The following is a 15,022-nucleotide window of genomic DNA, read 5'->3' on the forward strand; positions in this document are numbered from 1 at the left end:
GAGGGAGGGAGATGCATAAGTTCATTGGTCATTTCACTAGACAAGAGTCTTTGAGAGGGAGCTGGAGAATTCTGAATTTCTAGAAGTTTATTTTGGTTTGGATTCTTCATGCTGGTTTGATACTTTACTTAGTAATAAAACGCCATCACCTTTGGCAGTTTTTCTCATTTTATTTATTTGTACATCATACTTCCAAGTTACAACTTTCGGAGACTATAACAACTGAGCGGAGACTTAAGCTGAGCCCTCGCTAAGTAACTGGAGACTCTCCTCTCTGACACACATAGGCTATATCCCATAGTTCCACCTTAACTAGTGAGCAGTTTCCATCTAGAGTGATGATTCAAGAGTCACGCAGCTTTGTTGAAACTGAAAAGAATGGCATATTGAATTAACATGGTCTGTCATCTGTGTAAGGGGGCTATGCATGGTGGCACGCCTATGACTTTTTTGTCAACCTTACTTCTGTACAATACTTAAACTGGATTTCTATGGAAAGCTAACAATTCGCTTGCCCAGAAAGTTAAATAATCTCAACAGAATTAAAAAGTACTACAGAATCACCTAATATCAACTAAATCCCTATTAAAGTCTTTACAAACTATTCAACTACATGAAATCCTCATCTAACAAGAAAAGTTCCAAACGCAAAGGTTAAAGACACAGCTGACAAAACAGAAGCACAAAAGAACTCTGAGAAGCCAACCTGAATTTCTTTACCCTTCACTCAAACCCTGTAGTTTTATTTTAGTTGGGTGGTTCCCTACCCATATCGAAGCAGAAGTGTGACCAGAGGTTGCTAGAGTTAAGAATGACAATATCAAAAACAAAACAAACAAACAAAAAAAAACCTATGATGAAATTATAGAAAGTAAAGCAAAAAAAAGTGTAAAATACAGGCACAAAAAACTCAAAAATACAGCAGTTGCATGCCATGGTGAAATGGCTAAGACTATGCAGTCCCCATAGGCCTGACAGTTAAGTCATGCTCAACATATATAAAGACAATAAAAACTTTGTCTTTCTGTCTAGCATAATGAGATCAAGGCATCCATGTTGTTGCAAATGACAGGTTTTCCCTCTTTCTCATGGCTGAGTAACATTCCACTGTGTGTACCATAATTTCTTTATCTATTCACCCATCAATGTACACTTAAGTTGCTTCCACATGGTGGCTACTACAAATTATGCTGCAATGAACATGGGAAGCATATACCTTTTTAAGTTAGTGTTTTCATTTTCTTCGAACATATACATCCAGAACTGGAATTGCTGGGTCATACCGTAGTTCTACTTTTATTTTCTGAGGAACCTCCATACTGTTTTCCACAGTGGCTACACCAATTTACATTCCCACCAACAGTACAAAGGGTTCCCTTTTCTCCACATCCTCACCAGCACTGGTTCGCTCTTGCCTTTTTGATAACAGCCATTCTGACAGGTGTGACATGATATCTCATTGTGATTTTGATTTGCATTTCCCTGATGATTAGCAATTTTTAACCACCTTTTCATGCACCTGTTGGCCATCTGCATATCTTTTTTGGAAAAATGCCTATTCAGCTCTTCTAACCATTTTTCAAACAAATTATATTTTGTTTTTGTTTGTTTTGCTCTTCAGTTATATGTGTTCTTTATATATTCTGGATATTAACCCTTTATTATATTTGCAAATATAAGTCCCTTATAAGATATAAGGGATATAAACCCTTATCAGATTTGCAAAACTAAGTAGATTTAAAACAAAACACACACAAAAAAAACCTCATAAGAACAGAGTAGAAGTGGTTGCCAGAAGCTAGAGCATGGGAGAAACAGGAAGAGGCTGGTAAAAGGCAGAAACTTTTAGCTACAAAATGAACACGTTCTCCAAGGGTCTCACGTACAACATTTTGACTATAGTTGATAACGGCATATTATATAATTGAAATTTGCTGAGAGTAGAACTTAAATGTCCTCAAATAAATAAATAAATAAATAAAGATCTGAGATGATAGATGTGTTAGTTAATTAGATTGCTAGAATCCTTTCACAATGTATATGAATATCAAATCACCAAGATGGATACTTGAAGTATCTTACAATCTTGTCAATTATGCCTCAATAAAGCTGAAAAAAACATTAAAAAAAACCCAATATACATGGCACATATAAAAAGGTTATATCCTAAACAGTTCAAATGCCTAAATAGGTGCTACTGAAAGATCGAAAGGTGTAAACCTGCAGCTATCTAGAACTTCACATATTTAAAATTCATCTGATTCTTAAACCTTAATAACATCTCATTTACAATGTACTAAACAATTGTTTTCACAAATATAAGATCTGTTTTATCACAAGATAAAGGCCTGATGTCTAGTGAGGGCTCTAGGGGATGAACTGCTGAGAATCTCCTACCTGGGAGTCGCCCCTGCCTCCCTCCTCAGGAGGGGGCAGATGTGGGCCTGGCCACAGTCCAGCACACAGCTGGGCCACCTGCTGGAGCAGCAGAGGCTTCCGGCACTAAAGAGAAGCACATGGGACGTGGCCAGGCTACCATAGGCTCTTCCTCATGGACGGACCACGCCACCAGCAGGCCGAGGGTGGGAGAGCCTGAGACTGAGCTTTGGCACTGGTATGAGAAGTGAGGCAGCGCCATGGGCCTTGCGACACGCCACATGCCTCCACCAGAGCTCCATACCCAGATCTGGGGCACGAACCCGCCTACCAGCACCTCATTTCCCATGGGCTATTATTTCTCATACATGTAGCTCCTTCCGACACCTAAATGGGTCAAGCAAGAGTTGAGTCTTCTGGTCCAAATACTATCTTCTAGCTTCCAAACCCTCATAACCACCCTAAACACTGAGTTTATTTTACAGTGATTTCTTATTAAAGATTTTAAGTTCTTATCAATCTTACTCTACATATTTAAATTGAAGAAAAGTACTGAGACACTAGGAATCAAACAAGAATAAGACAGGAATTATATTAAAGATGACAAAATTCTCACACAGAGATGTCAAATACTTTGCCCCAAATCACACAATTAAGTCCACTGTTGACTAGCGAATCAAGAGTCACTCTTCACCCTCAGACAAAACAATCTCCCATAGCCTGGTGCTGGTACTTTCCCTCAATAAACGCCAATCATCCTAAGCCAATCAAGTTCTCATATTCCCCTTGCTATTTATTGAATGATCTTGTTTCGATCAATAATGTCTGAGAAAAGATCTACTTGAGCATTTCTGGGAAAAGACTCCAAACTTTTATTTTCCCCCCCACTGATCAATTTTATTTCATTTTACTTTTTTATTTTCAAAGTAAAGTTTACTTTTCTTAAAGTTTTTTTTCAATAACTGTTGACATATCATATTATGTTAGTTTCAAGTGTACAACATAGTGATTAGACATTTATATAACTTAGTCTCCATACTTTTAAGGAGAATCAAGAAGAGAGAGCATCTTCCTGCCTCTAGACAGTATTGTGTTTTATTATTTACTATGTATTATTATTGTTTTAATATTATATTTTTATATTATGCATTATTGTTTTAACACTAGAAATTGCTAAAGCCATCTTACCATTATGAAGGAAGTTAGTGTTATGCTAAAAACGGCAGAACAGAAAACCCAGGTTCCTTACATCTTAGTGACATTACTGAGTCACTAACTCAACCAACTGTGGAGATTACCATCTCTGGACTTTGTATATTATGAGAAAATAAATCTTTATGTTTAAGCCAAAATTCATTTTCATTTTCTGTTACTTACAGCTGAAGGAATCCTAAGTCAATATTCTATCCCAAAATATATGCCAAAATTTACTGATATTTTACACAAACACCTCAAAATAAATGTGAAATATAAGATCTAGAAGAAACAGATGATGAGTGACAATGCCAAGAGCAATGAAGTTAGCTCTCTGGGGAACTCATTACAAAAGCAGATGACTCATGGCAGTTCTAATGGGAGGGAGAGGTAGTCAGCAGTGGTTAAGAACACAGGCTATGGATTCAATCTGGAGGTTTGCTGGATTTGTCTGCATGACTTTGGGGATCTTATGTAACCTCTACATGGTTCCACTTATTCATGAGCTATTGGGATCAAGCTATCTTCCTCTTAGCAATGTTTTAAGGTGAAAGTAGATAATGCGTCTAGAAGGCTCAGCAGTTTCTGACACACAACAAATGCTCATAAATGTTCATTGCTGTTATTTTTATTCTTTATACTTAGTTCTTTATATTTTACAAACTATTTTCATAAGTATCATTCTATTTGATTCTCATAACAACAGTGAGTTATATATTCTCATATTATACTGAGGAAACAGCCTCAGGAAGTTTGCATGGAAATAGTCAAGGTTTGAACCCAGTGCTTCTACTGTCAACAAAGAACCAGAGAATCTTAGGAATGACATTAAGCCACAACTACAAATCCATAAAGATAGAAATTTAGGGAGAGTGAAGGGAGAGTTGATTCAGAATGCAGGAAACTGCTACTGGTCTAAATAACAGTATTGAGAAAGGAATCACTATGGCAGTGGGGAGTTAGAAAGAACTTAAATGCTCACAAAATGGGACTTTAGGCTCTAACCCACCAAATGGAGTGATGGCTTAACAAGTCAACAAAAGGAAGGTACGTTCTGAGTAATTCAAATTAAATCTACACTTTAAATCTACTAGCATGGAGTCAGAGACTGAAGGCAACACCTATGTAAACTCTACTATGTAAACTCATGAAGTCTTTTTTGCAGGAAATAAATTTCAGTAGCTGACAACTCTTGCCACCCATAAAATACATGCTTTCCATTAGATGGCAGTGTAAGCACAGGTTTAAATCTAAACCTCAAAAGGTTTAGACCATGTCATGGGAAGATCGTGGCTACGGATTGAGTGGTCAGATATAAAACTAACAGGAATGTTTTCAACATATCAGCTTCACTTTCAACTATGAGAACAATCTGCAGTAATGACCCATGAGTGAGCAAAGCAAAAATCATTTTGAGCGAAATTCTAACCACCTCACATAGAGTGAGGCCTGACTGCAGTTGCAATACTGTTTGCATGAAGTGAACGTTTTCTTGATTTGGCAGATGGGAAGATGAAGGTGGTAAGGCTGACATGGTAAAAGTGGTTTATATAGTTCTTTTGAGAATGTGTATATTATATTCAATTCTTTCAGCTTAAAATTGTTAGCACCATTGTTTTCATCTGTTGTATTAAATATTATTAACTTGTTTTTGGTTGTGTGTTATTTTTTTTCAGTCTGATATAGTTTCTGGACTTAGGCACTATATCACAGCCCACAAAACTGTTTTTTTGAAATTTCTAAAAGGTAAATTTATCCAAGGCTACTTTCTTCTACACCCATAGTAAGAACTCCTTTGCCACCTTTCTTTGTTTTCTAAATGTAGTAGGAAAGTTGGCAACTTTTCTTTCTATTGGAAAGCCAAACTGATGAGAAGAAAATCAAACCTATATTGCCCACAAAACCCACGTGGAAATCAAGTAGGTACTAATGGAGCAGCAATTAACTACTCTAGACAGCCATCCCGTAATAACTGCACCAGAGTTTAGATCATATAAAACACAGGCACAGCTCCATTTTTATGCCCTCACTTCCAAATATATACTACCTCCAAAAACATTACTTATAAATATTCTCATGTTACATAAATATTATTTTTAAGATATAAAACCTAGTGAAGGCTTTATTTAATATGAACCTGTTTTTACCTTCTTTTTCAGTTTAAATAGTTTGTCTCCATTACAATTTAAGCTATACAAAGAACACATACAGTTGCGACAATCAGTATAATAAATCAGAAATACAGACTTTTTACAAGCAAATCCTAGTCTCAGTTCAAAGTGAAGTTATTTTTTTCTGAGCAATTAGTAACATTATTATAAGTATCAAGGCACCATGTATGCAAAACATCAGTTAAAACTTTAGGAATATGAAGGACTTTAGCAGTGGAAGGCGGCCAATAAACGCCAGTTGTTAAACTTGTGGGCTGAAAGACAACAGTATTCATACTCGGTACACTAATAATATGTTTATTTAACTCTGATTCACACCAAAGAGTACCAAGAGAAGTATATTGTTATTCTCATTTGCTTTTTCATATTCAGATAAACTGGCCACAACTTTACAGGACCCCTCATTGTTTCACATCGTCTGTCTGACTGTCAGCCGAAGAGAATTTCCATAAACACTCACAACCAATTCACTGGGGCTGATTCATCTTCAAAGGCGGCCTCACCACTCTACTCTGATAATTCCTTCTGCAAACTTTCCCAATTAATACATTTCAACAAGCAAGTAATAACAAAACCTTGTGAGTCCCTCTTTGGTGACATTTTTTAAATATTAAAAATAGGTCCTCTTCAGCCTTTTAAATTATAGAAGAAACACCCAAATGACATTAATAAACAGAAATAAAGGACAGACAGTAAGGAAATGCTCTGAGGGATTCTAATCTGAATGTAACACCATTCTTTATGGAGACCAAAGCTTTCATCTAAAAAACAATGAGTTAAGGAAATAAAACCAACACCAATATTTTAACATTTGCTTGTCCTTTCTTGTTCTCTTCTTTTTTCTATTCGAGATCAAAGTCGAATAAAATAAATGCAGTTTTCCTGAAAGTATCTTTAAAAATATTAAAACAAACCTAGAAAAGCATTTTTCTGGCCAAAACATTCTCTTCTGTTGGTTTCTACACCTCTTTCCTTTCACCTTTCACTTTCTTACCTCCTTGTATCTCTAGCCTCTCTTTCTTTTAACTGGAAAAATTGTACAGACTTTAAATAGACAAAAAGGTTCTTGATGTCCGTTCACTGTCTGGTGGGCATTCCCAGTGTTTTCTGATTCTACAGCGATCAGTATTTTTCTTTGTCTCTACTTTGCAACTGTTATAGAAACAGAAGTTAACTTGTGGAGGGTTGATGGACCCCTGGCCACAGAAATACCTGTCAGGTGAAAATACAACTGATTACCATGCAGTGGACACATCTTTTAGCGTTCCTCATTGCCTATTCATGTCTGTCCTCTGGAATTCCCTTTGAACAGCTTTTAACAGTTTACTAGTTTTCCAATTAACTAATGAATTAAATAAAAACCGACGTGTTCATTTTATGAGTCATGATTTTACCTTTTCAAAAACTATCCTTTAATTATCCCATGACTAAACAAATTATTACTGAAACTCAAGTAACAGCTCAAAAGAAGTCTTATTGCTAATTTTATCACCACTTACGCACTTCTTGAATTACTACTGTACATAATACTATTTTTAAGATTTTAATACAAAGAAGATAAGAGGACTAGGTAAACGCTGTGGCTGCCACTGCCCAGGACCACATTAAAATTACAACTAAATTACAGACCAGTCAACCTTGAGAATCATCTGAACACTAGCTGAACAGAACCCCTATAACTAAGGATCTATGAGGAGGCCACATCAAAACTGAATGCTATATATCGACGGAAACATAAATTTTTAAAATTAAAAAAAGATTTTAATACAATTTATTATCCTGAAATCTTAATAGCCCTTAAAAGAGAGATCCTTTTCCTAAGTGACAGAGCAATGAACAGCATGTACACAAGAAAAGCCAAGAACCCAAGTACTGATGACTGCCACTTACTGAGCACTTGCCATGAGGAGACACTGTTCTAAGGCCTTAGTCACCACTGAACCCTCACACCCATCTTGTGACACGGCTACTCCGTCCTGCACCTGAGCAAACTATGGCAAAGAGAAGGAGAGTAGTGCACACAGTCATACTGCCAGTGTGTGGGAGGGCTGTGATTCAAACTGAGAGTCTGTCTCCACACAAAATCAGACTACCTCTCAGAGAAAGAAAAGAAAAATTGCAAAGAGCTGAGCACTTTTAGTGCCATTATTTCTGGTCGCCATTACCAACGTGATCAAAGGATTATCCTGAAACACATTTTTAAAAAGTGCTATTAGAGAGAGTTCAAGCCAAACTCCTTCGTGGGTAGCAGTAATAACAGGAAAAAAAAAAGACAAAAGGTGAGAGGACATGAGAAGGTAAAGAGATGAAATAGGGGGTGGGTTATATGCAAAGTAGAATTTAAGGAAATCCATTTTATGATAGTAAACACTCAATTTAATCCTAACTTTGATGGTTTAGTCTAACACTCACACAAACTCCGTACAACATTCTCATACTCCTTGTGCCTGTGTACAACTGTTTCTTCCTTCTGAAGAACAAAGGGGACCTCTACTCTCTACTTCTTTTGTGGCAGACTTAGAAAGAAGCTGGCTTTTAAGAGTACTGAAACAGGCTATTAAAAGCTTTATAATCAACTGCAAAGTCTATTCATGCTTAAAATATGCTCCAGTAAATATCTAGCAATTACCATTCTTTTCTGGACTTTCTTGGTCCTTAAACTCTTAATTTATACAGGACTGAAATCCTAAAAACACCTCCAGAATGACGCATACTGCAAAGAGCTTCAGAGATGTGACCTAGAACAGTCCAAGCTCACTAAAAGCTGCTAAGCCCCAGGACTTTTTCAACACTTAACTTCCTAAGACAAACACTTGCTGCCTCCCTCTCAGCCAGGGGTAAAGCCCAGCAAGTGAAAAAGAAGCCTCCTGGGGGCCAGCCGAGTGGCTCAGTTGGTTAAGAGCTCGCTCAAGAGTGCGAGCTCTGAGCAACAGGGTTGCCGGTTTCATTCCCAGCCAGAGCTGAGCTGCCAACAGCTGCCAACAGGTGGCAGGATGGCTCAGCTTAAAAAAAAAGCCTTCTATTGGAATTACTAATGGTCTTCAAGTGCATGCTTGAAGGTTAAATATACAGATAAGTGGAGAATTTTCTCCATTCCTAGAAAAACTTAAAGCTATGGATAAAGTACTAACAAACTAATTTGTCACCTTCAGAAAGTATTTACAGAGGAACACCCAGTATATAACTTAATAAACAGAATCACTAAAGCCAGAAAATAAGACAGTTAAGGTGTTAGATGAATTGATTATGTATGATATAAGGATCAAGGTACTAATTATACAAGCTACTAAAACACTGTTCTAGGGATTAAGAAAATTCTAGATTTGGTTCAAGACATCTTGAAAGATATCATTTACCTGCCACAATTCTACTAAAGTAAATAAGTCTGAATTAAGTATGAATTATAGGAAGGGGTTTTTAAAAAAATGAAGACTAGGGCCGGCCGAGTGGTGTGATGGTTAAGACTGGCTTGGGACGCCAGAGGTCCCTGGTTCGGATCCCACATATGAGGGCCAGTGACACTGCCCTCCACAGCTAAGATGCTGAACAACAGCTCAACCTGGAGCTGGGCTGCTGTGAGTCGCCGGCGACAGCGTAGGCTGCAGCCCCTGCTGAGTGGGTTGCCATGGGCTACCGTATGTAGCCAGCAACCAGCGTGAGCGGCCAGCAGCCGCCGTGATCGACCGTCCAGAAGCCGGTGACTGATCTGCCTCGCCCAGAAAGAGCGCAATGATGGTGCCAACTTGGGCCAGTGAAGCAACATCCTCCACAACTAGAATGAAGAACAAAAACGACAGCAATTTGTCTGTTCCCCTTCCCCCAATTCCCCAGCACTGTTCCCTTCCCCCCAATACCCCAATAAAAAAATCTTTAAAAAAAAAAATGAAGACTACATTGGGCCTAATTACTCTCATTTTTTCTCAAAATATCAAGCACATGGAAAATCCTATTTTTATTTCAAGTGTGATCTCAATATTTAAACTTACTAACTCCACAAAATGCACCAATTTTCGTGTCATTAAAAGTATATTATTCAAATAACAAGTACTGGGGGACTGTAAATGGGTGCAGCCACTATGAAAAACGATATATGCACCCCTATGGTCACTGCAGCATTATTTAAAATAGCCAAGATACTGAACCAACCTAGGTGTCCACTGACGACGAATGAATAAAAATATGATATATAGATACAATGGGATATTACTCAGCCATAAAAAAAAAATAAATCTTGCCACTTGTGACAACATGGATGGAACTAGAGATATCTGGAAGCAAAGCTGAGCAGGCTTCAGAAATAACACTAGTCTCCCAATAACAGAGATGTCTTAAACTGTGCTTCGCTGCGTGTTTCTGAAATGTGACCTTCTTTTCTCAGAGTATGTAAAACTTTTTAGCAACTGAAAATTAAAAAAGAAACTGAAGGTAAGATGGTACTTACTTTTCAATCTCAGTGCCAAGCGGATTAGCAGGACGTAGGGACAGGGGAGGAATTCCTTTATTCCTGTCAGTCCGCATATCATAATAATTCATTTCATCAACCCACACAGCAGACTGGTCCAAAATACCTAATGAAGTAAGGAGCACATCCTTAATAAGGTAGAGACACACCGAGGCACTTTCTAAGTTTTGCAAATCGCCTAAAGTTTAGAAAATAAAGCAGAACAAATGGAGGAAAGAATTAGTGATACAGAGGACAGAAATCTAGAAATGACTCAAGTGGAAGAGGGAATTGAAAGAAAAAAAGAAAAAAAAAGGAAAAGAAAGAACTCCAAGAGAACTGTGTGACACCCTTAGAAAGAGCAATATAAGTATAATCAACTGGGTGTACCAGAAGAGTGTGAGAAGAAAACAGCCTATTCAAGCAAATATTCAATGAGAAATTCCCAAAATTATGAAAATAACGATCCTCAAATCCAAGAAGCCAATAGAACACCTAATTATCTCAATCTAAAAATGCCTTCTCTAAGGCACATTATATTAAAACTATCAAAAATTAACAACAAAGAAAGTATGCTCAAGGCAGCCAGGGGAAAAAAGACGAGAACCTATAAAGGAAAGCCCATTATGTTATCAATGGATCTTTCAGCAAAAACCCTATAAGCTAGGAGAGGCTGGAAACAAATATTCAAATTATTGAAAGAGAAAAATCACCAACCAATAATAATATATCCAGCAAAATTTATGCTTTAGATATAAAGGAAAAAAATAAAGGCTTTTCCAGACAAACAGAAACTGAGGGAATTTACCACCATAAGCCCTACATTACAAGAAATGTAGAAAGGTGTTCTTCTACCTGAAATAAAAAGACATAAGGATACTAAATTATGAGTAATATGACTAACAGACAGACAGAAGCAGGAAATTCCAACCCTTGTTCAGAATAGACAATTAAACACTTAAATATAACATAAAAATTAAAGGAGGTAAAAGCATTGAGAAAAAAAAGATGGTAGCGACTGCAACTTGGAAATGAATGCATGCATAAAAAAAGGGATAATTTGTGACAATAAAAACTAAAAGGGAGGGGGAAAAGAACTGAACTTGCACAGGTGAATGGAGAGAAGATGTAATCAGAAGAAAAAGGACCTCTGTATATATGAAACTTTCTTTTGCATAAACCTAATGGCAACCACATAAAAAAAAAAATCTAGAACTGAGACACATTACATTAAAAAAAAGAAAATGGGAAAAATTTCACTGATGATAATTCTAAAGATTTCAAATTCCTTTTAGTCTGTTCACTGAGACATTAAGTATAAGTAGTCAGAATCTAAAGAAAAAATGGAATTTCTTTTTAATCCCTTTGGCTTTAAAAAAAAATGGTCGGGAACTTTCTACACCCAAGTACCTAAAAGATTTCATTTTAAGTGCTTATTATTTCCAGAAGCCAAATATATATATGCTAACACAAGAGGGAAATGCTGTGTGTATTTTCCACAATCAAATATTAACATTTATGCTTTGGAGTTTGAAATTTAATTAAAAATATTTATTATTAAAAAAAAGAGAGACAGAGAAAATGGAGGGGAACAAAAAAAATCACAGAATACCACCAGAGTAAAACAACAGAAAGAAACACAAGGGAAAAGAAACAATAGAGATACAAAGCTACCAGAAAAAAAACAAAAACAAAAACAAAACCATAAAATGTTTATAGGAAATCCTCATGTATCACTAATCACTCTAAAGGTAAATTGATTGCACTCACCAATTAAAAGGCACAGAGTAGTGGGTTAGATCAAAAAGTAAAAAACAAACACAACTTTATGCTGCCTTCAGGAGACATATCTCAGCTGTAAAGGCAAACATAGATTCAAAGTGAAAGGGTGGAAAATGATACTCCAAGCAAATGGCATCCAGAGAAAAGCAGGTTTAGCCATACTTATATCTGACAAAACAGGTTTAAAGATAAAAAAGGTAACAAGGGACAAAGACAGACATTTTATAATGATAAAGGGGTAAATCCACCCAGAAGACATAACACTTATAAATATATATGCACCCAACCTGAGAGCACCAAAATATATAAAGCAACTACTAACAGAACTAAAGGGAGAAAATGACAAAAGCACAATTATAGTAGGGGTCTTAAATACTCCACTGACAGGTATGGATAGATCATTCAAACAGAAAATCAAGGAACCCTTAAAAGACACATTAGACCAAAAGGACATAATTGGTATTAACATAATTTTGGATCCCAGAACACCAGAATATACATCCTTCTCTAGTGCACATGGAACATTCTCAAGGATACACCATATGTTAGGACACAAATCTAGTCTCAAAAAACTTAAGAAGATTAAAATCTAACCAAGAATATTCTTCAATCACAATGCTTTCAACTTGAAAGTCAACTGCAAAAAGAAACAAGGAAAAACCTAAATATGTGGAGGTTAAAGAACATGCTACTAAATAATGCCTGGGTCAAAGAAGAAATAGAGGTCAAAAGATACATGGCAAATGAGAATGACACTATGAAATATCAAAATTTGGGGAATATAGCAAAAGTAGTAATAAGAGGGAAGTTTTAGAGCATTACAAGACTATCTCTAGAAACAAGAAAAGTCTCAAATAAGCAACCTAACATTTCAACCTAAAGAACAGAAATAAAAACAAATGAAACTCAAAGTCCATAGAAGACAATAAAAATTAAAGCTGAATTAAACAAACCAGAGAGCAAAAGGACAATAGAACATTTAATGCAACAAGGAGCTGGTTCTTTGAAAAGATCAATAAAATTGATAAATCTTTGGCTAGACTCATTAAGGGAAAAAGAGAAAAGAGAAACAAAATCAGCAATGAAATACAAGAAGCTACAATGGACGCCACAGAAATGCAAAGGATTATAGAAGAATAATATGAAAGGCTATACGCCATCAAATTCAATAATCTAGAAGCAATGGACAAGTTCTCAGAAATATATAACTTTCCTAGACTGAATCATGAAGAACTGGAAAATCTAAATAGACCAATCAACAGTAAGGAAATTGAAACAGTCATCACAAACCTCCCAAACGGTAGAAGTCCAGAACCAGATGGCTTCGCTAGTGAATTCTACCAAACATTCAAAGAAGATTTAATACATAGTCTTCTCAAAATCTTCCAAAAAATTGAAAAGAAGGCAATACTTCCTAACTTATTTTATGAGACCAACATTACTCTGATGCCAAGACCTAGCAAGGAAATAAACACACACACACACAAAAAATTACAGGCCAATATTTCTGATAAATATAGATGCAAAAATCCTAAACACAATACATGCAAATTGAATACAACAATACATTAAAAAGATACACCATCCACTGATGATTAATAAAACACTTAATAAAATGGATATAGAAGGAAGTACCTCAACATAATAAATAAGGACTATATATGACAAATCCTCAGCTAATATAATACTCAATGGTGAAAAACTGAAAAGTTTTTCCTCTAAGATCAAGAATAAGACAAGGGTGCCCACTGTCACCACTGTTATTCAACATAGTATTGGAAGTCCTAGGCAGAGCAACAAGGCAAGAGAAAGAAATACAAGGCATCCAAATTGGGAATGAAATAAAATTATCACTTTTTGCAGACCACATGATTCTTTATATAGAAATCCCTAATGATGCCACCAAAAAAATATCAGAAACAATAAACAAATACAGTAAAGTTGCAGGATACAAAATCAATGTACAAAAATCCATTGCGTTACTATACATTTAAAACTGAAATTTCAGAAAGAAAAATATAATTCTATGTGCAATTGCAACAAAAATAAAATACCTAAGAACAAACTTAACAAAGTATGTGAAAGGCCTGTACACTGAAAACTACTTGACATTATTGAAAGGCACTGAAAAAGACACAAAGAAATGTAAAGATATTCATGTTCATGGGTTGGAAGAACAGGCATACTTAAAATTGCCATATTACCTAAAGCAATATACAGATTTAATCAGATTTAATGCAATCCCCATCAAAGTCCCAATGGCATTTTTCAAAGATACAGAACAACAAAAATCCTCAAATTTGTATGGAACAACAAAAGGCCACAAATAGCCAAAGCAATCTTGAGGAAAAAGAACACAGCAGGAATTATCATACTCCCTGAATTCAAATTATACTAAAGAGCTAAAATAATCAAAATAGTATGGTACTGGCAGAAAAACAGACACAGAGACCAATGGAACAGATTTGAAAGCCCAGAAATAAACCTGCATGCATATGGGCAACTAATTTTTGACAAAGGAACCAAAAACATACAATAGGGAAAAGAAAGCCTTTTCAATAAATTGTGTTGGGAAAATTGGAAAGCCACATGCAAAAAAATGAAACTAGACTACTATCTGTCACCATACACAAAAATTAACTCAAAATGGGTCAAAGTCTTAAATATGAGACTTGAAACAATAAAAAGCATAGAAGAAAACAAAGGTTCTAAACTTATGGACCTTAGTTTCAGAGGATTTTATGAATTTAACCAGAAAGGCTAGGAAAGTAAAAGCAAAAATAAAAGTAAATGAATCGAGAGAAATCAAAGAGGATACAAATAAATGGAAATACATACCATGTTCACAGATAGGAAAAATGAATATAGTTAAAATGTCAATATTACCTAACGCAATATATAGATTCAATGCAATTCCTATCAAACTACCATTTTTCTCAGAAATAGAACATATAATCCAAAAATTTATATGGAGCCATAAAAGACCCCGAATAGCCACAGCAATCTTGAGAAATAAGAACAAAGCGGGAGGTATCACGCTATCCGACATCAAGTCATA

At 35.8% G+C, this 15,022-nt stretch overlaps 1 protein-coding gene across 1 annotated transcript in view; it reads right to left on the minus strand.

Annotated features, from left to right (window-relative positions):
• EXOC2 (exocyst complex component 2) overlaps positions 1–15,022 on the minus strand; it is a 285,694-nt gene that overhangs the window by 203,518 nt on the left and 67,154 nt on the right. The window contains 1 exon segment of the mRNA XM_019629429.1: positions 10,183–10,309. Coding sequence (XP_019484974.1) covers positions 10,183–10,309 — 127 coding nt within the window.

The sequence above is a fragment of the Hipposideros armiger genome, unplaced genomic scaffold (genome assembly GCF_001890085.2).
Source record: "Hipposideros armiger isolate ML-2016 unplaced genomic scaffold, ASM189008v1 scaffold_854, whole genome shotgun sequence".
NCBI lineage: Eukaryota > Metazoa > Chordata > Mammalia > Chiroptera > Hipposideridae > Hipposideros > Hipposideros armiger.